The 26029-nt window shown below is 35.0% G+C and overlaps 2 protein-coding genes across 4 annotated transcripts; both read right to left on the bottom strand.

The window, feature by feature from the left end:
- Nucleotides 1-780: 780 nt before the first annotated feature.
- LOC105164393 (uncharacterized) lies at nt 781-1342 on the bottom strand. Its single transcript, XM_011083036.3, has one exon. The coding sequence runs from the start codon at nt 1097-1099 to the stop codon at nt 896-898; it is 204 nt and encodes a 67-aa protein (XP_011081338.1). The 5' UTR covers nt 1100-1342; the 3' UTR covers nt 781-895.
- A 15266-nt stretch (nt 1343-16608) lies between these two features.
- Nucleotides 16609-25505, bottom strand: LOC105164394 (protein NTM1-like 9). 3 transcript variants are annotated; one of them, XM_088881910.1, is made up of 6 exons: nt 24801-25505; nt 23189-23493; nt 18536-18835; nt 18029-18424; nt 17409-17759; nt 16609-17191 (listed from the first exon to the last, which is right to left on the bottom strand). In XM_088881910.1, the coding sequence occupies exons 1-6, from the start codon at nt 24955-24957 to the stop codon at nt 16934-16936; spliced, it is 1767 nt and encodes a 588-aa protein (XP_088738036.1). In that variant the 5' UTR covers nt 24958-25505; the 3' UTR covers nt 16609-16933. The 3 variants fall into 3 exon arrangements, with proteins under 3 accessions (XP_088738036.1, XP_011081339.1, XP_011081341.1); XM_011083037.3 differs by having other exon boundaries at nt 18521-18835; nt 24801-25495; XM_011083039.3 differs by lacking the exon at nt 23189-23493 and having other exon boundaries at nt 18521-18835; nt 24801-25496.
- Between the last annotated feature and the right edge of the window lie 524 nt (nt 25506-26029).

Genomic DNA, 26029 nt, shown 5'->3' with positions numbered 1-26029 from the left:
TAAGTACAAAAAAGTTCCTATAAAAAAATAAACCAAATTACATGCAAATTACCACTTATCTAAATTATTGATAGGGTGTAATTTGCTTTATTTTTAAAATACAAAAATAATTTGCTAATTCTATTTTGACAGAGAGGTATTTGCTCATTTCACATATTATATAAGGTAAATTGCATTTAAGCCCTTCAAAATATTTAATGTACCATGCATAGTACATAGCTATTCATGTTGCAATATCTATTCAGCTAATGAATTACCCACGAATTGGAATGTGAGAAAAGGAGAATTTAGCGTATCACTTTGTCAGTAGAGGGAGATGCCAGCATTCGAGCACTGTTGTATTATAACTATATTCTCTTTATGAAATTTACCTTTTCCAAGAGAAAAGGAGAATTTACAATTAATCGAAACTTTATTTTATCTACAAATTATTAAAAATACTACAACACGACTTCCCCCAAATTCATCTACCCAAAATACCTAAAATCAGCCGCCTCAACTCTCTTCAACTATACTATTACCCCTAATCTTTTAGTCCATTTTGAATAAATTTAATTTTATATTGATAATTTTGATCCCTTTTACACTTTAATAAATTTCATTTTTAGTCTTATTACTGCGTGTTGTTGGAGTAAAAGTTGTTAACGTAGGATTAAATTTATCAAAAAAATTTCAAAACGTGAGATATTCAGGATCAGAATTATTTAAAAAGGACTATATTTGTAAATAGAGTAAACTACCGGACAAAAAATGTAATTTTACCTTAAATAAAACAGAAGATGTAATAAGCTCTAAAATAAAAAATCCAATGCCGCTAATTTGGAGGGGAACACAAAGAAGACGAAGAAGAACAAAGTGTTAACATAGAAATGTACATTTATATACAGCATAATAACTAGAGAAGAGGAGGAGGAGGTGGGGCGGCGAGAAGGCGGTGGGGAGTGTAAGGAGGAGAAGCGAAAGGGAGATTGCGTAGTATGAGGAAACGAACCCGCCGGGGAAACGGAAGAGGCGCGTCTTGCAACATGTGCTCCAGCACACGCGCCACCACCACCGTGTACTCCTCCAGCAGCTCCGCCACTATCGCCACCAGTATCATGCTTCCCGACTCTATTCCTGCTTCAAGACGAATGATGATGTTGATGATGAGATAAAGTCGCTAATTGTCTATCAGTTCTACTTTCCCTTAAATAGCTAATTATGGTTAGTAGAACAGAAGCGGATAGAGAAAACAGGGTGCAAATCAAAAACGCTTTTTCGGAAAAAGCTGGCTGTAATCCGACGGCGGAGAGAGAAAAAGTGTTTGGAGGAAGAGTCAATACCTTGGGCTGATTTTGGGCTTCCACGTGCCCTCTCAACCCCACTAATATTTAATATCTTCTCTGCTGTGCTGGTTCTTATCTTGTCAAAGGCTAAGAACAAAAATGTTTTATTTGTTCTCGAACATACTAAAATATAAATTTAATGTTTTTGTTGTTTTCGAAGATACAAGAAAACTTGTTTGATTAATATTTTTAAATAATTTTTTATTTTCATTGGGTTTTGTGTGCATTAAAAATATATTTTTTGTATTATATTTAATTATTACGGATAATTACACTCTCTCCCTTTAAAATTTGACGTAATTATATTTAATTTTTTTTGTTTTAAAAGTTACATCAAGTATTCTGAAGTTTAGGAAAGACTTATTTGTTAGAGGAAGCAAAACTCTGGTTACTAGATGTAATTTTTCAAACTATGGAAGGTTTTTGTGTAATTACACAAAATTTCAGAGAAGAGAAGTGTAATTATTCCCAATTATTATGACTGAAATTAAACACGATGTAGAAAATGTTAATTAGCCACTGTTATGTAACGACTATTTGTCGTTTTTGTAACTGTGGCCAAAATATTAGTTTTGCTAAAAATTATCGCAAGTCTTTTGGTCATTCCTAAAACAGGGGTGAATTTTAATTAACTGTGGTTAACCTTAGACTTGTGCATCGATTTTATCTATTGTGGTAAATAGTATTGATTTAACTATAGTTAAAAAATTTAAGTCCAATGATTTATGGTGTATGAAATAATATTTTTTTTTATAGTTGTAGGAAATAAAAATAAGTTTGAATTAACGTATTTTGTGGTAGGTTTTCTTGCTAAAAGGACAAAGGGGATGAATATGGGGTAATTATTTAAAAATTATAGAAAAAATAGAAAATAAAAAATGTAAGGTGATTTGAAAAGGTTTAGAAAAGTAAGTGGCACCGTGGTCACAAACCATATGGTGCCACAATTTACAATTAAAAAGAAAAAAATTTCCTATGTCACCGCAGTGACAAAGTTTTTTAAAAATAAAAAATTTAATGAGCCATCGCGGTGGCAATTATATTTAAAAAAAAAATAGAGAATGAGCCACCGCGGTGACACTGACCGCGGTGGCTCATATTTATGTACCGTTACACTGTCACACCGCGTTGAAGAAGCACGGTGACAGTCAATTTTTCAGTCTCTGACACCAGCTATCTTAGCGCAGTGACAATCAGCTTTTCTGCATTATTGTCTGTGACACCGCGATTGCTTATCGTGATTTTTTTAGCTATATAAATCAGACTCTACTCTCACATTCATACAAACTGAAAAATCAAACTCAGAAGCAGCTTCAAAAAATTCAACATTCAGTTTCTTATCCCATACACTCTCAAAATCAGCCTTCGAAAAATTCATACACTACTATACCTCGCAATTCTTCTCAAATTTCTTCACTTTTTATTTGAAGATTTACAAATGAAAAGGCGTATAGTAAGTTATTTATTAAATTTTAGTGTTATTTGTTCCATTTAAATATCTTATTATATTATAAAAAAAAATTATATTGATGTGTATTTTATTTTGTTTTGAAGATATGGCGAAGCAAAACAATGTTGATATTATTATATATTTTGGAGGTCAACAAATCAATTCGAATGGTTCTATAAGTTATGATCGTCCTCCACTCGGATTCATGCAAATTTCTCGTAGTACTACATTTGCTGAGTTAGAGTTAGTTTTGTATGAAGAAATTGGTATGGATAGGAATAATTTTAAATTGCATATATTCTTTAAATACATAACATTTAATTTGGCTAAAGGAATGAGATGTTGTTGGCAATTAAAAAAGATCGTGATATGCAATTTTTTTTAAATCCAGTGAATGGATATGTATCAATTGATATTTTTGTCGAGTTCTGCAAAATGCTGTACCAGATGACTCAGCTGTTGGTGATTGGGGAACGTATATATCTATGATAACCCAAGGTTTGCCGAGCTTACCAGTAGTAACTCAAGAAATGGGGCGGTTTGGTAGTAATGAAGATTATGCAGGTCTATCATTATATGCAGGTCCATCGTCGTATGCAGGCCCATCATCATATGCGGGTCCAGCTGCATATTCAGGTTCATCTGATTATGCATGTCCATCGGATTATGCAGGTTCATCTGCATACAATGATGAAGATGCCGAGTTTGAAGCTGATAGTTTGTTGAACACTGAGCAAGCTGACTCAGAACCAAATGAGGTCGAAGTAGAAGACCAGATTGACCAGAATAATGACGATGATGCTGATGTAAGCATACCTGTTATGATGGATGTTCTTGTTGAGAATGCACAAGAGCATTTTGATTTGAACATGCCTGTCGTGCCTGACCGAATGAACCTATATTTGGTCATTCTATTTTTCAGCACAACACATCCAGAAGTCCCTGCTGACTCGATTGATATCCCTACTGGTAGGTGGGGTAATTTTTATGACTCAAATACTGGAGAGCTCGCCAACAGAATGGTGTTTAAAAGTAAGGACCATTTAAAAGCAAGTGTACAAGATTATTCGATCCGATTTGCAAGACGAGAATACCGAGTGGTGGAGAGCAATAAAAATTATGGAAAGTCGCTTGCAAATATGATAAACAGACTGGGTATTGTTGGATGTTAAGGGTCATATTCAAATCAAACATGGGATTATTTAAAGTTACCAGGTATGTCGGACCACATACATGTCTGATTAACGAGATTTCTATTAACCATGGTAACTTTGGAAAGAGTATGATCGCAACACATCTGTTGGGTATGGTTCTTCAAGACTCATCGTACGATATAAAACATGTCCAGCAGATTGTGAAAGATAAATTTGATTTTGAAGTCCCATATCATAAGGCCTGGCATGCTTTGAAAGCCGCTAGAGAACAAGTGTACGGCACTTGGGAGAGTTCTGTTCAGAAGTTGCCCAAATATATGACGACATTGCAAAATTGGAATCCTGGGGCCGTTGTGGAGTGGTTGCATTTGGAAACAGACAGCCAGAGGCGGTACATGTTGAATTATATTTTTTGGGGTTTCAGACCATGCATTGAGGGATATCGCTATTGTCGTGACGTTATAAGCGTAGACGGAACACATTTGTACACGAAGTACAAGCATAAAATGCTGGTAGCAGTAACTTTAGATGCAAATCAGCAGGTTCTGCCGTTAGCGTTTGCACTCGTGGATGAAAAATCGCTTGCGTCATGCCGTTGGTTCCTCCGAATGCTTTCCAAATATTTGTTGCCGTCTGAGGATGACCGAGTTTGTTTGATTTCAGACAGGCATGTTGGTTTGATCAATACTATAAATTATGTACCCGCATTCAAATTTCCTCAGGAGTACATCAATTTTGTTTACGGCATGTCTGTTCGAATTTTAACACCAAATTCAAGAACATCCAGTTGAAGGATATGTGCTGAAGAGCAGGGGTAGAAGTCAGTCCTTGAAAATTTAATAAAATAATGGAAGAGATAAAATCATTGAATGAGGAAGCATACGACTGGCTGGGGAGAATTGACAAGGCTCAATGGATGTTGGCGCATGATGGTGGTTGGAGAACGGGTATCCTAACTACAAACATTTCGGAGACGCTTACCAATAATGGCTATTGTGCAAATAACATTATCCCGCTCAGTGCAGTATTTCTTGCAGTGCTCTACACGGTGTAATCGTATGATCAATGCAAATCAACAATGGGATGATTTTGCTTTCAAGTTGTTCGAGGCCCGACAGGCTGAGGCAGTACATCACATTGTTCAGAAGTTTGACAATAACCAACAATCTGCCTCAGTGCTAACATTGAGCTTGATCGGGCAGGGGCCCCATACTTATATCGTCAAATTGAAGCATCATATGTGTTCTTGTGGCAAGTGGGGTACACATGGAATTCCATGTTCACATGTCATTCAGGCATGTCGGCATTTTGGGGTTAATGCGTCAAATTTTATTCCTCAATATTACAGTATACAATCATACAAAAAGACATATTAAGGGAGGTTTGAGCCTGTATACGGTGAAGAATATTGAGATCCGGCGGATTTTGAACTTGTGCACAATCCCACAGTGCGAGCTCGTCGAGGCCTGGGTAGAGAAGTATCTACTCGAATACCGAACAAAATTTGTTATTATCATTGTTGCAAATTGATGAACTAGAGTGCTGCATAATCGAACTGGAGTTATTTTTCTTTCATAAAATTTGTTATTTATCATACATAAGTTCATATGAATAATATACTATTCATAAAATTACATTAAATAAAATAGAAAGACAAATCATTCTCAATTTTTGTATGCAATATTCTTATGCTTTCCGTATGTAATACATAAACTCTAACAATGCCCTCCAGTGCCACAACGTGGACGTTTTCTGTTTCTTCGAGGAGGATTATCATCTCTTTGGTCACTGGGTGTATTCACATTGGTGCCTTCAAATGGAACCGGTGATGCAACATATTGTCTTCGAGTTTGCGGGTTAACATTATGTGTAAACGTATCATCAAATGATGGCATGTATGGAGCATATGGAGTGTAAACACTCGATGGACCTGTTTTCTGGTAAAAACTCAATGGTCCAGCCTCTGTGCAAACAGTAGATAGCCCCACCTCGGCATGTACACTTGAACGGCCAGCCACTATGCATGTGTTGCCACGAGTTGTGTCAACCGGTCCGACTCGAACACTTGGATACCGTGAACTGGAAAAGTTCATAATTTCACGTCCGATCGTACGAGCTCGCGCTCGAGTTTCTCTTAATGACTGTTGATCATCTCCAAAATTTTCACAGTCTATCACTAGCTACTCTATTCTATTATACTGGTAAACAAAATCAAATTAGCAGCGTAATCATGATGCTAAAATAAATAAACATTAAAAAATACAAGGTGCTTACCACATATTCCCAATCGCGGGTGTCAGTTGGTCGATAGCCCGGTGTGTTCGTAGACAATGTGTTATGTGAAATCTGAACCTGAGTAATTTGGTGATACCAGTTCATATAGTTAGGAACGGTATCATGACCACCTTCAATAGCGGGTCCTTCCACCACCAGTGATTGCACATCGTTCCATTTCGCAACATAGTCCGAGTGAAACGTTGCCCAGTCCATGTCATGATGTCCCCGCCTATCTATTGTCTGTAAACGTCGTTCACTGATCAATGGGTTTGGGGGGATGTCTTGCACATAGCCAAATTGGCGGAGAACCCTCTCTGAGTGATGCATCTCCACCAGCGAATAAGTGATCAATGGGCAGGTATATTCCACGGTGTGCGCATTGTATAAAAGAGCAATGCCCCAAGCTCGAGTTCATTTTCATCATATGGATTCTAAATAAACTACAATACCATATAACGCCAATCAATATACTTGGAACAAATGCCTCAGAAATACACTAAATGTAAAAATCAATCGCAACAGTATACCTTATTTACTTGCATACGATCCAACACGTTCCTTATTATACGTAGAGCATTGTGCACCGTATGAGTATGAGATATATGATACGACCACCTAAAATCAAAATTAAGAAAAGTAAGTAAAATCAAAATTCTTTATAACTATATTAATAAATAAAAATGTTCATACCGTGCAGCATATGGAGGGCTAGGCAAAATGTTTTCAGGGTCCATTATGGTTGGCACTAGAGTTGAAGTTTCATTCGAGGGAATGGGTGAAAGTGTTATGATGCGAGACCATGCCCATATCTGTAATAATTGCATAGCACCGCCAATATTAGTTTTTCCCTCGTTGTGATGCTGTACACAGCTCCCGATATAGATAAGGCAATACTGCTGAACCCCAATTTGAGGTATATTCTTCGTGTATATTTTTCATATGCCATAGATACAACAATGACACGATGTTCCCCATAACATAGGGCACAACACCCCACCGAGAATGCACATGGCACATATACGTGCCTCCTGTAATACAGCCTCAAATGGGCTACCTTCATCATATGTATTTTCTAGTAAATATTCATGTAACACTATTAGTTTATTCTTGACCATCTGAAAGCATATTCATTTGGCATAAAATCCAACCATTGATGACAATAATTTTGCCACTGCTAAATATTATACTTTGTATCTACCCCGATAATAAGATTACATTCCACCAGGAGTCCCCAGATGATGGCGATATCCTGCAGTGTTACAGTTGCTTCGTCAACTGATAAATTAAAAGTATGCGTCTCGGTGCACCATCTCTCTATTAATGCAGTAATTAAGTGGGTGTCAATTTCAATATGCCCACACTGTAAAACACCAAGAAGCCCCATATTCTGGAGTACTTGCAAAACACGAGTGTGGCGTAGGACTAGTTGAAGGACACGAAAAAAAGCTATGTCATCGCGTCGTATGGATAAAGTTGTATCTGAATTTCCGGACACATCTTCTGACCGATGATTTAACTGCCCATACAAAATACTTGTATCAATAGGGCCAAAATTAGCCATACTCACTTAAAATATTTTTAAACAGAAAGTTGTAAATGTTATGCAAGAACAAGAACAAGAAAAATTGGCCGAAGAGAAGAAGAACAGAATGAGAATGCGGAGAGGGAAAATATTTAAGTTGTGCTATGAGCACTTCCATTGCGGCTCACACTTAAATAGTGTAAGCTGCAATGTCACGGGCCACACTTGTTAAAGTGTGGCCAAAATAAATATTGAGCCACCGCACTGTCTAAGCGCCGTGGCTCAGCACCTGATTACTAAAGCCTGCATTTTTGCAAGCTACAGCTTTGATCACTTTTTTTTTTTGTTTTCTACTGCTTTATTTTTTTTAGTTAAAATAATCATGTCACCGCGGTGGCGCATTAAATTCTTTTTTTTTAAAAATATAAATTGTGGCACCACGGTCAGTCACCGCGGTGCCACTTACTTTTTAAAAAGTTTCTAAATCACTTCAAATCTTTAATTTTTTTCTGTATTTTTTAAATAATTTTCCCAATGAACATGCGTTTGAACTAAAACATGTGGTCCTTTGTAACAATTGTTTGTATGAAAAAAATGTGTTTAATGAATTTTTTGAAATTTATGATCCAATTCTCTAAAGATAATCTCATAAGTTTTTTAAATAATATATCCATACTATATAAAAAAGAAAAACTATATGCACTCATAAATGACAGTTAATGACACCGTCGCACCAATTTTTTGTAATGTTAAAAACCCTTAAACAAATAAAATAATTAATTTATTCGACTTTCTAAATTTTGTATCGACTGATAAATTAGTTCTCTTTCTTTCTTTTTTTTCCTTTTTATGATGTAATATATTAGTTTAGATATTTTATTTTTACATCGTATGTTTTAAACTGTAAAAAATTATTTATTATATTAAGAGAGAAATGGCATGCCGCTGGTGTTAAAAAATAAAACCAAAAACCAAAAAAGAAGAACACTATAAAAAGCGGTGGAATTCCATCAACTAGGCAATGTATTAAAATTAAAGGACAATTGGAAGATAAAATCGTTGATTGAATGCAATGCTTGTTCCCTCCAATGGAATTGAGAGGTCCTCCTATTTATAGTCAAAAGCATCCTACGAATCTAGACATAGGGGATGGTTAAGTACGTAATCAGTTCTAAAATGTTAATAAATCATTCTATTACATCAGCCAAATATTCAAGAGATTCTTTCCAAAATTGTAGGGAATCATTCCTTTTTCTTCCATGCAAATCGTACCTTTCCCTTTTTTCTTCAGCGTTAACTGGAACATTGAGCGTGGGTAGTTTAGTCGGCTTCGCAAAGCTGTCAGAAATTATTTTTTCCCTTTTTTAGTGCCTTCAATTTCTATTTTTAGCTCAATTTTGCCATCTTTACTCCATATCAAGTCTTTTGAGCTGGAAATGCAATAAATCCATATGATTAGGAATATTTTAGCTCAAAAAGGTAGGTAAAATTATCATCAAATTATGATAAATTGTGTAATTATCACCAACATACTGATTTTTGATAGTGATTTATCGGAGTCCAATAGTACCACGCAAGTCGAATGGTCTTTTGAGTATCCTAAAATAATTAAAAGACTATGCAAAGTAAGGATTATAACTTTGGAATTTAAGTTACTAAGGGTATTGGAAGGAATAAAATAGATAACTTTAACTAATAACTTGAATGCATCATAATTGTGCAAGGGATGCTGAAGATATAAAAATTGTGTGCAGAGAAAGGAAAACGAGTGGAAATTGAGTAAACTTTGTTGGATAAATGTGTTACCCCCTAACTTACTTGAACCCTTATTTATAGAAGATTTTGAGAAAAATAGAGAAGCAGTTGAAAGTAAACGAGATATTGGAATGTTTATTTTATTGGAATGTTTAATAAACTAACAATTGTTATTAAAATAAATCAACACAAATACAATGGTGAATTTAAACACATAACCTATGTTCATAAGGCTCAACTTTACTAATTAAATTAGGCCTCAATAACAAAAGTAAATTCAAACTAAAAATATGAAAAAATTGAAATTTAAAAAGATCAAGTAGATATTTTGCTCTAATTAGTTGACAGGCCAAATTGACCCTCTAATAAGGACATGATTATGTTGGTGGGCTAGCCTGTATTAGATTAACAATCCAGATTCATCTAATATTTAATTTCTCTCAAACTAGAAATAAAAAAACACATATATAAAAAATGACATCTTAAATCTTATATAGTCACTGAGTTTTATATAAACAAGGAAACCTGACAAATTTTAACTTCTACAATGAATATACACTCGTCTAGACGCACAGTAGCGGTGTTGAAGTATAATTTGATATTTTTAGAAGATTGGTCAATATTCATGGTTAATGCACTTAGGTAATTGTATTACACTAAATCAAATATGGCATTAAAAAATATGAACTAGGCTAATTTGAAAGTTTTTTTGTGCTCACAAAAGAAAATTATGAAATATGGTGTCTACAAATGAAAGCAGTACTTGGTTCCCAAGATGTGTGGGAGATTGTAATGGGGAAGGATACTTTGTCAAAGACAAAGGAGAAGGATCAAGAGGCTCTGACCCTCATCCATCAATGTTTGGATGATATGATGTTCGAAAAACTGGCAAACGCTATTACTTCAAAAGAAGCTTGCGAGATTTTGGCTAATCTATCCAAGGTTTTGATGAAGTAAAGAAAGTTTTGCTTTAATCACTAAGAGGTGAGTTTTTTTTTTTTAATAACAAAAACCACCTAGAGGTGGGGGGAGCTTTTCGGAGTCCCCAGTCCTTCTATATTAAAATTCACAAAATAATTACAGCGGGGAGAGCCACCTCCCTAAAATTTATAGTAAAGCCATAAATAAGGAGTACTACTCCCTTACAAATAGAGCAACAATAAACAAGGAGTACTACTCCCTTACAACAAAATATCCGAATATGTGTCGAAGAAAAATTATGGCGAGTCAAAAAGATTTTTGTTATCCCACCACGTCGTGGATCGCACAGCACCTGCAAATAAAGTTGTACAAAAATGCCAAGTCAGAGTGTGTGTAATGTTCCAAAAGGATAAATAATGAACATAAGTATTAACATGCAGATCATGTTTGTATGACTGTCAGCCTTTGAGCCTGTGAAAGGGGTTCATAAGATTGGCAAAAGATATAACAAAGGAGTGCAACAGAGGTGACAAAATATAGGTCCCAACGTCAACCATATACAAAGAGGTGAGTTTGAAGCTTTGAGAATGAATAAATTCGAAGCAAATTCGGATTATTGTTCAAAGGTAAAGGATGTTATGAATCGGCTGAAGAGACGTGGAGATAAAATCGATGATGTATGTGCCTTGGAGAAAATACTTTGTTCCTTGACTTTCAAGTTTGATTATATTGTGTGTGTCATTAAAGAAATAAAATATCTAAACTTAATGACCATTGAAGAATTGGAGGGATCTTTACAAGCCCCTAAAGAAAAAATCAAGAGAAGATAAGAGGAGCCATTGGAGCAAGTTCTCAAATCTAAACTACTTTGACAAAGAGTGGAGAAAGTAAAAGTTATTTCAAAGGATGTGGACGAGGATATGAATGAGAAAAAGCATAAGCAAGAGGCCAAAATAGACATGAAAGGGGAGTTGGAAGTAGTTCCAACAATGAAGAAAGAAGCCAGCTATCAAAAGAAGCCATGGAAGAATAAAGGGATAAGTGGGCAAGGTTATTTTCAACAGTCAAATGAAAGAAGATATAACAAATCTAATGGGAGTGCTACAACTATTATAGACATGGTCATTTTGCTTGGGAATACTAAGATGCAACTGAAGATATGAAGAAAAATATAAATCTGGTTGATGATAATCAAAAAATTGAAGAGTCAATATTGTTGCTGACAATTAAAGTAGAAGAAAAGGACAACAACAATTTATAGTACTTGAATAATAGTGCAAGCAATCACATGTGCAGCAACAAAGATCAATTTGTGGAGCTTGATGAGAAGGTGCAAGTTAATATTTTCTTTGGAGAATCATCAAATATTCACATTTAAGGGAAATAAAAAATTCTTATTTTGCCAAGAATGGTAACCATAAATTGATTTATGATGTTTATTACGTGCCTAAATTGAAAAGTAATATTTTAACTTTAGGTCAATTCCTTATGAAATTCTCATGAAGGATAAATGTCTTCAGTTGAGAGATCGAAATGCTAAGTTGCTTGCAAAGGTGTTTGAAGGTTCATGTGCAAGATGTGGCATGGCAATGGCACAAGAGATATGGTATTTGAATTTTGGTGCCCTACGATAAATTGGAGAAAATATGATGGTGTAAGGGGTACCCTTCATAAATCATCCCAGTCAATTGTGTGAAGTATATCTTGTTTGCAAACACACAAGGAAGAGTTTTTCAAAAGAAACAACATTGAGAGCAACCAAACTACTTGAACTTCTACCTATGAATGTGTGTGGACCAATTAATCCATCTTCATTTGGTAAGAGTAAATATTTTGTACTCTTCATTAATGATTTTAGCAGAAAGACCTGGATTTATGTTTTGAAGCAAAAATCAGAGACTTTTAATACTTTCAAAAAATTCAAATCACTTGTGGAAAAAGAGAGTGGCTATGAAATCAAAGGCTTAAGATCAGATCATGAAGGAGAGTTCACTTCAAAAGAATTCAATAGTTTTTGTGCAAATAATGGGATTCATCATCCCATGACTGTTCCTAGATCGCCTCAACAAAATGGCGTAGCTAAGACGAAAAATAGAACCATTCTTAATATGGCGCAGAGTATGCTAAAAGAAAAACACATGCCAAAAGAATTTTAGCTGAAGTAGTGTCATGTGCGATCTATTTGTCAAATTGCTCTCCAACATTGATTATTAGAAATTCAATTCCTCAAGAAGAGTGAAACGGGATAAAGCCTAATGTAAGCCATTTCTGAGTCTTTGAAAGCATTGCTAATGTTCATATTTTACACCAAGAACGATCGAAGCTTGATGATTGAAGTGTAAAACATATGTTTGTTAGATATGATTACGATTCCAAAGGCTATAGATTGTTCAATCTGATTAATGGCAAAGTAGTAGTAAGCCGTGATGTTGAGTTTGATGAAGAAGCCGTGGGAATTGGGAAGCTCAAGAAGAAAAATCTTATCATTTTCTTTCTTGTTTTGGAGAAAAGCAATATGACATGCAACTTGATTAAAAATGCTACACCAACCCCTTTACAACCTCCATCTCTTGCTCTTAAAAAAGTTCAAACGGAAGCCCACTAAATTTGAAAAGTCTTGATGACATATATGAGATATCTAATGAAGTTTCTTTGGATAATGACTCATTGAACTGTCTATTTACAGATAGTGAACCTTTAATTTTTGATGAAGCTATGCAAGATAAAAGATGGAGAGGATGAAAAGATCAAATCTATCAAGAAGAATAATAGTTGGGAATTATCATGTCCTCCTAAGGATCTAAAGCGATTGGAGTTAAGTGGATGTACAAGATAAAGACAAATGCATGAGTATAGTAGAAAAATACAAAGTAAGACTTGTGGGAAAAAAAACTATAAGCAAAAGCATGAAGTTGATTATGTGAAGTCTTTGCAACCGTTGCTTGAATGTAGACTATCCGTTTACTCATTACAGTATCATCTCAAATGAAGTGGAACACCTATTAACTAGATGTCAAATGAACTTTCTTGAACGGATACCTTGAACAGGAGGTGTATGTTGAGCAACCTTTGGGGAATGTCATTGATGGACATGAAGATAAAATCTTAAGGCTAAAGAAGGTTTTATATGATTTATAACAAGCCCTGAGAGCATGGAACAGTTGTATCAATAAATAATTCCAGGAAAACAATTTGATTGTTGCCTTAATAAATATACATTTTATATTAAAATTCATGATAATGTTGATATTTTGCTCGTTCGTATTTGTGTTGATGATCTCATTTTTACTGGCAATAATCCGAGTTTGTTTAAAAAATTCAAGAAAGAAATGTCTCTTGAGTTTGACATGACTGATCTAAGTCTCATGTCATATTATTTAGGTATAGAGGTGAAATAATTGAAGGAATGTATTTTCCTTTCTTAAGCAGGATATGCAAAAAAAGTTTAATATGATTGATCACAATCCCTTGAATACACCTACGGGTTTGAAGTTATCAAGTTTGGAGATGAAGAAAAGGTGAATCCGACTTTATTCAAAAGTCTTTTGGAAAGTTTAAGATATTTGATATGTACAAGACCAGAATATCCTTTCTGCAATTGGGGTGATAATTCATTTTATGAAAGCTATTAATTTTAGCCATATATAAGCCGCCAAAATGATTCGTCACTACCTAAAAGGTACGGTTGACTTTGGATATTCTAATCTCCGTCTAATAATTTCATTCTTAAAGGTTATTGTGATGGTGACTTTGTGGAAATATTGATAATAGGAAAAGTACAACTGGTTTTATATTTTTCATGGGTGATTATGCTATCTCATGTTGTTCAAAGAAGCAATGCATTGTGACTTTGTCAACTTGTAAGTCTGAATATGGGGCTACAACTTCTTGCACATGCCATGTTGTTTAGGTTAGAGAACTGTTGAAAGGGCTTCACTTATCTCAAGTAAAGACGACATAAATTTGCATTGACAACTAATCGGCACAAACAATTGCCAAAAATTCAGTGTTCCATGATTAAAGCAAGTACATAGATACAATGTATCATTATATTAGAGAATGCATTGGCAATAATGTGGTGGAGCTCAAATATATGAAGATCCAAGATCAAATTGCAGATATTTTCATGAAGCCGTTAAAGGTTGAAAATTTTCGAAGATTGAGAGAAAGTCTTGGAGCACAGCAGGAAATTTCAAATTAAGGGGGTTGTTGTTAAATATAATTTGATATTTTCAAGAAGATTGGTCAATATAGTTAATGTACTTTGATAATTGTATTAGACCAAATTAAATATTGGCACAAAAAATTATGAACTAGGCTAGTTTAAAAATTGCTCTGTGCATCTATCAATACCTACTTGTAAGTTGGCATTTTGCAAGATAAGAATTCTATAAAAATTCATTTTAAAAGTTGTCTTCTAATACTCCTCTTTGCTCTTCCTTTCCTAACAATCGGGTCCTTGTCCAACAAAAACAAACAATTAATGAACTATTAATCCTATTGAGGCTAATCGATCAATATAAACGTGCCGCAAAACGATAACATGCTACTTAATAGAAACATAAAAGAGACTTTACCTTACAGAAAGATTGGATCTTTAGCGTTTTCTACGTCTCCCATGAATGATCCTCGTCCGATCCTGCAAGAGCAAAGAGGGTTGCTCCCTCTATTAAATCCACACAACACTAGCTAACTCCCTTTTTCAGTTTGCTAGAACTCTAGAGGTTGGATGCTAGAATATGTATTAAGGAAGAGAGTGTTCTAGTGTTTCTCCATGTGAATGAAATATCAAGCCCTTGAGAGAATTTTTGGTGAGTGTTTCTTACATGAGACAAACAAAAGAGAGATTGAGCGGAAAAAGCCAAGTTGCCGATTTTCTTGACTTAAAAACCAGGCAAAAGTTCGGACACCTCCTTATGACAAAGAGGTTGCTTGATCTAATTCTCCTAGTGGGCCTAAATGAGCTCCAATTTAACAATAAACTTTAGTCGGCAATGTATTATTGAGGTTCGCAGAAGGATTCGATTTCATTGGCCCAATAAAGACTTTCCAACAGACATACAGTGGGCAACGCGAAAATGGAGGCGCAAACACATTGTCAACATTGCTTACCGAACACTGCTCGCATCATGTGTCTACCACATATGGAGGGAGAGGAACCTGAAGCGATTTGAACATATAGAGCGAACACCGAGTACCATGGGTATACTGATTGTCGATGACGTGAGACAGAGGATCATTACCATTAAATTAGCTTGTTCGGTCAGTACACGTGCGTTATATAGACTATGGCGTATCCCTTGGCCTGTCGAGGGAGAAACCATTTGAGAATCACATTGTTGTACTGTACTATTATTTACTTAATGAAAATTCTATTTACCCAAAAAAAAAAAAAAAATAGGGCTATGAATTAATTGATCCAATCAATTTATTTCAAGCCCAATGTCAATCTTAATACTTAGATTTGGTCCAGACCCAATGTCAAATCCTTATTTAATATTTGGACTTTGTCCAACTATGAAGTAAATGCTCATTAATTTTGTGGGTTCGGCTTTATTAGATTCGATCAATTTATTCCAAGTTGGGTGTTAATTTTTATTTAATTCTTGGATCTAACAATTCAATTAATCTAATAGATAATTACATCATTCTCTCTTAATATCTGATATAATTACATATAAATCTTTTATAAATTGAAAAGTTACATTTAATATCTTGTAATATTTATTTTCGTTTCATAAATAGATCCATCCGTTGGTCAAAATTGCAGATAAATATAAATTTTCATTCAATTCTTTTTGCTAATATCAGCAGATTTGATTAATTTTGACTAACGGAAGAATCCATTTATTATAAAAAAACAAATGTTTGGGATACTAAATTCCTATACCAACATATAATTAAATTAAACCTTAGGGAACTGTATAATTATCCTTAAAAGATAATGCTCCGTCGTTTGGACCGCCGGGTTGAGGACACGAAAATCTTGTTTAGTTTTATTCTTAATTTTCATCTTTCAAAAATATTATTACCTCTTCCGTACATGTAATGACATACATTTTTCAGTCATTAACCTGACCAAATAATACTACATATTTACTATGATGCATTGATATAACATTACAAATTATAAGCTTCATTTAAATAAAAAAAAGTCACACCAATTTGACACTATTAACAATACAAAATATGCAGCACCTCCAATTACCCCAAACACATTTTTATTCCCACATGAAAATCCATACACTAAAAAAAACTTAAAATTTGACATGTAAATAAATTAAACACAATCTTGAGTCCTAGATGGATAATGATAATGAAAAGAGATGGGCAGTTTTCCATGCCAGCCCAGTAAGATTGTCCAAACAGATTTGTGAAGTGTGTGTATGTGAAGAACTCTGGATCCACATATATCTCCTACAGTCAACTTCTTTCTACACAATTAGAATTTATACAAGCATGGATTCATCTGACCACCACCTCACTATATAATTACAAGAAGCTATCAGATTATGAACAAGAATGGGACTTAGAATTCATGGAAACTAGGACATTTCCACAGCCCAATGGAAACCACTAACAGAATTATCACAAAATAGATGCGGACAGCATACGTTTTTAAATAACTTGCAACTCTACGGAGGACAGTCGATGTTGTTGATAGCATAGATGCCATCTTTGTAATGCCATTTTCGTCAACACGTTTTTGAGTAATCCCCTTGTTCTCATCCTCTACTCTATCTTCTGGATGCTGAGACTCCCAAGTTTTAGTGGTATCTTCGTCGTCCTGCGTTCAGCAATTAAGGAACAACAGATGAGGAAAATCATATCGTCCTTCTGAGCAAATTGCATGGTTTCTCAGCAAATAAAGATGTAGGAATAGCAAATTAGTGTGTACGTTTATTTCAGCAGTTGTCGTTCTCACGTAGTTATCATTGCTTACCTTGACTTTCATGAGTTAATTTACGAGTGCATCCTATTCCGAATAAATCAGTGGAACTCACCTTGGTGATAAGTGACTGTGATTCTTGTTCTTCACTGCTGCTGGCATCTTTGGATTCTTCATAACATATGGGGTTTGATCCACTTTCCATCAACAGACGGATTCTCCTAGACGTAGTACCCTGGGTAGTAGAGTTAAGTATAGTTGGTTGATTCCGTGGCTGACGTGATCGAATCTTGATTCCAGTTCCACTAACATGAGTATTACCATCTTTTGTTTGATATGAATGGTAAAATGAATCATCCAGCGAGCCGGAAACTACATCAAGGGACGAGACATCTTTTCGAATGGCATAGTGAGAAACCAAATGATCAGCGGACGACGCAACTTGGAATTGTGGAGATGGTTGCCCCTGCAAGACAATAACATCAATCTGAGCATCGATATGAGACACTAGGAACTGGAACAACCAGCACTAAAATTATTTAAAGAGTGAAAGAACACACCAAAATATCTAAAAACAGATTCGTTTTAAGCACAAATGAGCATTTAATTTTGATTAAGCAGGGTAGAATTTGATTATCAGGAACAAGGTCACACTAGATCCTACATGACGACGAATTTAAAGGACACAAATTAGAACTGAAACAAATGCAAGATACCAGATCACATCCTGTTTACCTGTGCTTGAACCATTTCCGTGTCTGTCTCCCCATACATTTTACAAAGATCCGCTTTACATAATGTAATTGGTGTGTGCTCCAGAGCATTAATCTGCTCAGGGATGAGGCCTTCGCTGGCAGCTAAGGTCTTATCGCTAGTTAACTGTTCATGAAAACAGCTCCCATGATTTTGAAGGCCTTCCAACAGCTCTGATAGAGAGACATCCTGTTCAGATGTCCCATCTTGAAAATGCAATCCATTGGGATCATTGCCAAAGTCATCAGGGAAGGGAGAACCTATGCAAGCTCCTGAGTCGGTGTAATTGAGAGACAGCAAGGGATCTAAGGCCTTGTCATCAAATTGATTATATGCAGCTTCATCGGACAACGGAATTTCTCTTATTGGAGCATACACCTGCATAACACAGGGGGAAAAGGTATACATAAGAAGTTGAACTTTGTTGTTTAAATAAGGCAGAAAGATGAGAAATATTGGCCCATAAGAGCATACATCTTCCTCTCTGACCTCCCTATCTGTTTTTTCTCCTGAGTGATCGGCTATATTGGATTCACGTATTTCTTTAGGTGTTAGGATAGCAGGAGTTGTATCAGCCTCATCTTTCCACTTCATTTTTACGTCCTCTGGTTCCTTGAATATTTCAATACCAAGGCCTGCAGGTTCTGTGAAAAGATCAGATGATGATGCTTCATCTGGAGATGATTTGCTAGTAGAAGGAGATGATCCCGTAGGTTCAACTTCATCGTACTTCGAATGGTCTAGCTTCTCATCTGCCTTGTGGAACAAGCGACATAGAACATAGTCTCCCTGTACCATTTGACAAAGAATTGACAACCTTTATAATGAAAAATTAAAACCATGCAGGTCTGCCTATCAAAATAAGAGGCAAGAAGATAAAATTTGCAAATTCTTATTCTTGGTCATTTTCTCGTTTATCCTATTCAAGTTCTTTTCGCAGTAAGCCTCAAGAATCGGACCATCAGCACCATAGAAAAAGTTAACAATTTCCCCAACCTCAGCTCATAAATCAAAGAAAACAGAAAGACCAGGCAACAATGGAAAATATTGTTCATGATGCAGAAGTAAACATGTCTCCACATGATATTATGATGCATCAGATACACGAGCTACTACATAGTCTTTATGATGCAGAGAATCTCAAGTTATATCAATTCTTTATGATGTAGAGGCTACACATTCTTTATAATCAGGCATCTAGGAATGGTCTAATATTATGAACATAATAGGGCCTACAGAGCCATTTTGGTGGCATGTGCAAAAGAAAGAAGCCAAATTAGACGCACCGATATTATCAAATATAACATTGGGCCTTCTAATTATAAGATAGTGAATTTTTGGATCCACCCCTTGAGGTATTACATATTGTGAAGACAATCCCAGGCTGCACCAAGTCTTTGCAGCTAACCTCTTCTTTTAAGTTGATTATATCATAAACAAGATGGAAAGGTTGAATGACATTCTAGCCATTATCCCCCCATGGCTAGTTGGAATTAGTTTACTTTTAGCTTGGTACTTTTACATGTAAATACTAAAATGACTAAGATGGGAAATCCAATGACGTTCTCATGCATATAGGAAGAAATCAACCAAACAATTTCGACCTCATCACGACACACAGAATCTCATTGCATGAATTCCAAAATTTTCATGACACTAACGAAATTATATTTGTCAAACTAAATTCCCATACTTAATTTCAGTGGCAATTATATGGATTAGATACTAGATAGTAGTACATGAAGCGAAGTTTAGAAATTAACTTACAGAAGTTAATTATCAACATTACAGTTTTCATACAACAACAACAAATTTAACTCATTTATCTCAGCTGGTATGATTGATGCATAATGAGAATTGATAAACCAAGAAGTTCTGGGAGGTGTGTGTATATACACAAACATGTACAGATATATATTTAGAGTTTGTGTGTGTTCAATTGATAATAGTCCGTGCTCCTTAATTTTCAAAAATTAATTATCGGAATCGCCACTAAGAACTCCCAAAAGTTTCATGATCCACAAGAACTCATGGACAATCAAATGGCTGCTAAAAATGTTTCTTCCTTTTTTTGGTCCACGCGAGATTCCTATTCAACCGTCATTTACCACTATCCTTCTGGAAATTTTAATGTAGATGAATGGTTTGAAAATAATAGTCCTTGGTATGCTACATTTTGGAATTATGTCCTGAAATTTTGTGGGAAATTGTGGACGAGATTTTGTGATGAAAATTTGTCCCATACACAAGAATAATGATATTACACTCTGCATTTATAGCAATGAATAGGAATGCACTTTTAGTAATTAAAATGTAAGAGTTTAAAACTAAAGAAACTAATACCTAGCTAGCCTTACAAAGATAAGAGGAAATACCAAACTCCACGCGCTATTTTATCCACTAATTAACTGTCAACTTAAGAAAAGGGTGTTATATCCCAAAATTTCATACATGAAAGCATGATTAGGCATCACTACGTCCCCAATGAGAAGTCGATGGGAAAAAGTCATATGATAGTAGCCGCAAAGTCACGCCAAGAATAAGATTAAGTTTGTATTTTTTATTGCAAATTATGTAAGAATTATTTTAATGGATTATATTTTCTTTCTGGGTGGAACTAATAGGACACTGGTACCATAAAGAAACTGCAAATGGATTGTAATCCAGTCAGCAGAAAACAGTTACAAAGAGAAAATCAAGATTCTAACTCAGTGCTTATTCACTTACCCTACATTGCTAATAAAAGTATGAAAAATGAGTTAAAGTTCTTGGAGTTGTATGAAAAACAAGAGTATAAAGAAACATAGAACGTAACAGGAATGTTCAAGTGATCTCTAAATAACTGCTGGGCTTCTAAGAAACAATAAATGAAGTAAGAGCTGGCAAGGTGACAACGTTCAAGTGAACTTGAGAGAGTATACAGAAACATAGAAAGTAACAGAAATGTTCATGAATTGGTCAAGGCAATATCTGCTGAAAAACATTACCAGAATAAACTTGCACCTTACGCCTATTCCTTTATGCCACTAGAAGCAACAATCCAAAGAACACCAAAACTAGCATTAAGCTGGACCCAGAGGACAGAGTAATAGCACTCTAACTATACTGAACCTAATCTACCACTAAAGTGGAACACCAGAATTCACGTGGTAAACCAAGATAAATACTGGATCCCTGTAACAGAGGGTAGATGTTTCTTTCTCTTTAAATGTGTTATGAGATATGAAACTATTTCAAAAGAAAATGCATGCATCTTCAACTTTTTCATGAGAATCAGCAAAGATGAAGTCCTTCATAGTAGAAAGTATGCAAGCGAAGAGCAGTGGAAGTTCAATGGAGTACATTATTAACAGGATATATTTGTTCTTGGTGATGTATAACCTCAAGCAAGCAACAGATAATAGTTGAAAAGCAAAATCAAGTTGATAAGAGTTGTATAGCAAAGAATGATCAAAAGTCCAGTCTAGGAATCTGCATATTCACCTCATGGAATCCTCAAAGAGAGACAATGACAATGAATATATAGAGACAGAATATGATTCTATAATGAATTATTAAAGAGATATTCGATGTGTGTTTACACTGAAACTATATAAAATTATTTCAATTTGATTTCTGGAAGGCCATAACTAAAAGTAACAATTGATCCCCACAGTAAGCTGCTTTGATAATAAATTTTAAATTATTATAATATTCCCTTTGTTCGGTTTCATTTCTAACCAATTTTCAAAGCAGGCGAAATGACGCTACCTATAACGTATTAGAGGCTTTCACTGGTTTAAAGTCAATCCACAACTCATACTATAAGAAGCACTAAAATCAACCCAAAACCTACCAGGGTTAAATGCAATTTACTCCCCTATGTCATGTGAAATGAGCAAATACCCCCCTGTTAAAAAAGAATTAGCAAATTACCCCCTTGTGTTTTAAAAAATGAAGCAGATTTCACTCTATAAATGGTTCAGATAGGGGGTAATTTGCTTCTTTTTTCAAAACATAGGGGGTAATTTATTATTTTATTTTTTGTAGGGGTTTTTTTGCTCGTTTCTCATATCACAGGGGGGTAAATTATATTTTTCCCAAACCTACCATACCCCCTACTCATATATTATTTATATATAAAATAATAGAATACCAACTATCAAGACATGATTTGTCATTTGACATTTACAGTAACTTTTGTCTCAAAAAATAATATTAAGAATATTTTCATTTATTTTAAGGGTAAATTACAACGACCTCCCTTGAGGTTTGGCATAATTACTAATATCCCCTAGTTATTTGAAAAATTACAAATACCCCAATAATGTTTGATAAAATTATGTAATTCTCGAATAGAGGTATTAAATTGTCAACTATGCTCTTACTGTATTTTTTTCTTTTTTAAAAAAATTTAAAAATTTGTAAGAAAATCAAATGTAGTAAATGAAAACAATTGAAAAGGATAAAAATATTATCCACTTAGTCAATAAAAAAAATAAAAAAATTTTAAAAATAAAAAATTATAATTCTTAGTCCACAAAGGCATTTTGGTCAGTTCATCACAAAAAATGGATGGAAACCTCACGGAGACTAACAGAATGGGCTAATTGTTAGACGACCATTAAAATCAAAGGGGTATTAGTAATTTTCCAAACAATTAGGGGGTATTTGTAATTATGCCAAAGCTCAGGGGAGGGCGTTGTAATTTACCCTTATTTTTAAACACTTCCCACCACTATCAAAGCATGATTTGACATCTTAGTAACTTTTATCCCCTTTAAAAACAATAACAAACATGTAATCATCCATTTTCATCCATTTTTAAAGCTCCCCAAAACAATACAAAACTCTGAATACATTTGCCAACACAAACTTCAAACTTTGTAAAACTCAAACTCACCTCTCAAAAACTTTCAAAACCTACCTAAAAACACTCCAAGAAAAGTGATTAGAGAAGATGATGTCAGAAATTTTTTTACAAGCACGAGTAAGAATATTAGTTGTTAATAGCCAAAGAAATTATTAAGTCACCCCAAAGTCATGCCCTAGAATAGGACAGCACTAAGTGTGTGTTTGTGGATGCATGTTTGTGTATGGGAGTGTGTGGATACACAACAGATAGAGAGAGAGACACAGGGAGAGAGAGGAATATCTATTGACCTGTCCAGGGCTAGAACCGTCAAGATCTGGTTCAGTGGCACGATACTCATGCATGATCCAATTCGTCCGTTCACCCTTAGGTGCACGACCCTTGTAGAATACTAAAGTTTTTTTCATGCCAATTAATTGGGTATTGGAACGACCAGAAGGCAATGACTTGCGAGATTTTATGGTACGATCCTTGCCGGTGGCCTTCCAATAACCAGCTTCTGTGGCCCTATTAGAGCGATGCCCATTTGGATATTTTCTATCACGGGGGCAGAAGAAGAACCATTCCTGGTCATCAGACTTTATCACTGACAGTGCTGCACAGCAAAAAAGCGAGAAAGGGAGAGAGACTGAGACTTACTTTTCACTTGGTTTTGCATGTCAGAGAAAAATAAACCATGTGGCCAATAAACCTAGAGTTCAATTATCCAGCATTAAAATCCAGCAACAAACTTCACCAAATTCAATTCACCCATATCCATCCCATTGTTATTTGGTCTGCTAAACCTGTCTTATGGTTACACCACATGAATTCATGAAGAATCAATAGAACAAAACACACAGATCCTTGGAAGTAAGTACTGTGCGAGAAGAAAGTTCTTCTTTGAGGTCATACATAAATTTTCTTCTCAAATGCACTTAGTGTAGACATGACATAAAACCAACATTCTTGATTCTGGCAAGATCTGCCGAGGAGCATTCTCTGTCACTTCTGGGGATGTACACAGGAGATCATAGAATATTTATCACAGACAAATACAAAGTCCAAATGGATTAGGATTGTCCAACTATAGAATATAGCCACTCAACTTACTCTGCCCTCAGCTCTTTCAAAAGAGTAAAGTTTCTTTCTGAACATAATGTGGTTGATTTGAGGACAATTAAATAGGCACTTCTGCATCCTCTTTGTCCAAATGAAATTCTATATGATGCTCATCACCTCAGCTCCGCAGCAATTCATTTCAGGATTATGTGAGTCCTACAACCGCCTAGGTAGGTGGTGGACGCGAAATTGCAGATAAAAATGTTATGGTCCACTTGCATATGACCTATCTCTTAGCCCACAAAGTTGTACTCTAGAAAAAAGAGAGCAATTCAAGATATTCTTTTCATATATATGTTTGTAAATTGAACATGTGTTGTTCTAGTTATATACCCTCTAAAAATTTGTAATTACTTTACTTTTACTAAATTGTATAAGATGATTCTCATTATCAGCAACAGACTCAGAGTCATACAGTCTCCGTCTTTCAGAACCAGGGAGAATAGAATAAATTCTATATTGAGACAGAATTTTACTAAATATACATATGCCTAAGATTTTGCCCATTTTCGTATGCGGAAAACGTCCAACAATGGAAAAGCCATGACATAGATTCACACAAGTTTCAAGCAAATTTCACGAACAGAATAAACATCATATAGGGGCAGACCAATTATAACTTACAAGAAAAAAAAAACCCACCTCAAAAAATGAGTGACAGAGAATTCACGGAGATATATACATATGCAGTGAGAGGAAGAAAAAGAAAATTATTCTTGTAAGAGAACAAAAGAATAACATATATTATCTTGCACATAAAAAAAAAAAAAAAAAAAAAGAGGAAGGAATAAGGCAAAATACCAGGGAGATCCCATGGCTCCCATTTACAGACATCAATCTCGGGGATGACTTGAACGGAGGAATGGTGACCGTTAATCTTGAGCCTGAGATAATGGCTGACGAGCTCCTCATCAGTCGGCCGGAATCTGAAACCCTTCGGCAACGCCTCCAATTTCATCACATTAGTCAAGAACCCAACACCCCAATTTTACCAGAAACGCAGTGCTTTAGCAGTAGAATTTGACTCTGAGGTAGAAAAGTAGAAAGGAAAAAAAACCACTGCGCTCCGCACCACTGTTTACAGTTCACTTTTCTTTTCCCCTTTTCTTCACGTGCGTATTAAAGGCGCTTTTCCAGACATTCTCTCTGGCCGAAGAACAACAACCGCGATCATTTATTATTACACCAGTATGGTGTGTGCCTGAAAATGTGAAATTGGATACTTGAAATAGACTTATTCTCATCTGTAACACTGTTAACGAAAAAGGAAAGATTAGAAAACGTGTCGCAGCTTCTTGGCATTGGGTTGGGCAGAAATAATTATACTCTCTATTTATGTGTGTGTACTGTGTGCATGTTACTCTTCACACAAAGCCCATCTAATCCTAGAAATCCCATTCACTCTTGCAATCATCGTATAAGGATTTTTTCTTCAAAAGGCGAAATCAGTATAATGATCGATCGCAGAGCATCAACAACAGTCAAACCGGAACCCTCAAGGCCGGCACTTGCATGGCGAACAAGTTTATACATGACCATAAGAAACAGGAGACCAAAGATTAACAATACAACGAATGTCAGAAACTAACGGGCCAATACAAGACCAGTCACAGGTAGCAGACTTCAACTTCGAGATAAATGGGAGGCAGTCACCCAACTTTTTGTAAAAATGTGAAATTGTACTTTTTTTTAAAAAAAAATTAAAATTATACTTACAATACTTTTGAAAATTTTTTATTTAAACATGATTCTCTTCCGTCAGAATTTGGACAGAAAATGTTGATGTTAGCAAAAAAAAATTACATAAATTTTTAATTTTGCCACACATTTAATAGTCCTTTGTATATTTTTATACTTATAAAGATATAAATGTAATATATATATATATGGAGTTAAGTTAATATTATTATATTTTTTTCTGATAAGTAAAAAATTATAACATGAAAATATTAAATGAGATATACAATTGAAAATTTATGTAAATATTTTGCTAACATTAGTATCTTTTGTCCAAATCCTATCAAAAGAGG

The sequence above is a fragment of the Sesamum indicum genome, linkage group LG6 (genome assembly GCF_026168435.1).
Source record: "Sesamum indicum cultivar Baizhima isolate 11 linkage group LG6, ASM2616843v1, whole genome shotgun sequence".
In the NCBI taxonomy this organism is placed as follows: domain Eukaryota; kingdom Viridiplantae; phylum Streptophyta; class Magnoliopsida; order Lamiales; family Pedaliaceae; genus Sesamum; species Sesamum indicum.
Note: the sequence above shows the minus strand (reverse complement) of the source record. Positions and strands in the feature narration are given on the sequence as shown.

What these genes read in the sequence shown, in the direction of transcription:
- LOC105164393 (XM_011083036.3), bottom strand. Translation starts at nt 1,099, where the DNA reads ATGATACTGGTGGCGATAGTGGCGGAGCTGCTGGAGGAGTACACGGTG.
- LOC105164394 (XM_011083037.3), bottom strand. Translation starts at nt 24,957, where the DNA reads ATGAAATTGGAGGCGTTGCCGAAGGGTTTCAGATTCCGGCCGACTGAT. An exon ending in GGAGCCATGGGATCTCCCTG is followed by an intron (nt 23,494 to 24,800) that starts GTATTTTGCCTT and finishes TTTGCTGTGCAG; the next exon opens with CACTGTCAGTGATAAAGTCT. An exon ending in ACGGTTCTAGCCCTGGACAG is followed by an intron (nt 18,836 to 23,188) that starts GTCAATAGATAT and finishes CAAATGGTACAG; the next exon opens with GGAGACTATGTTCTATGTCG.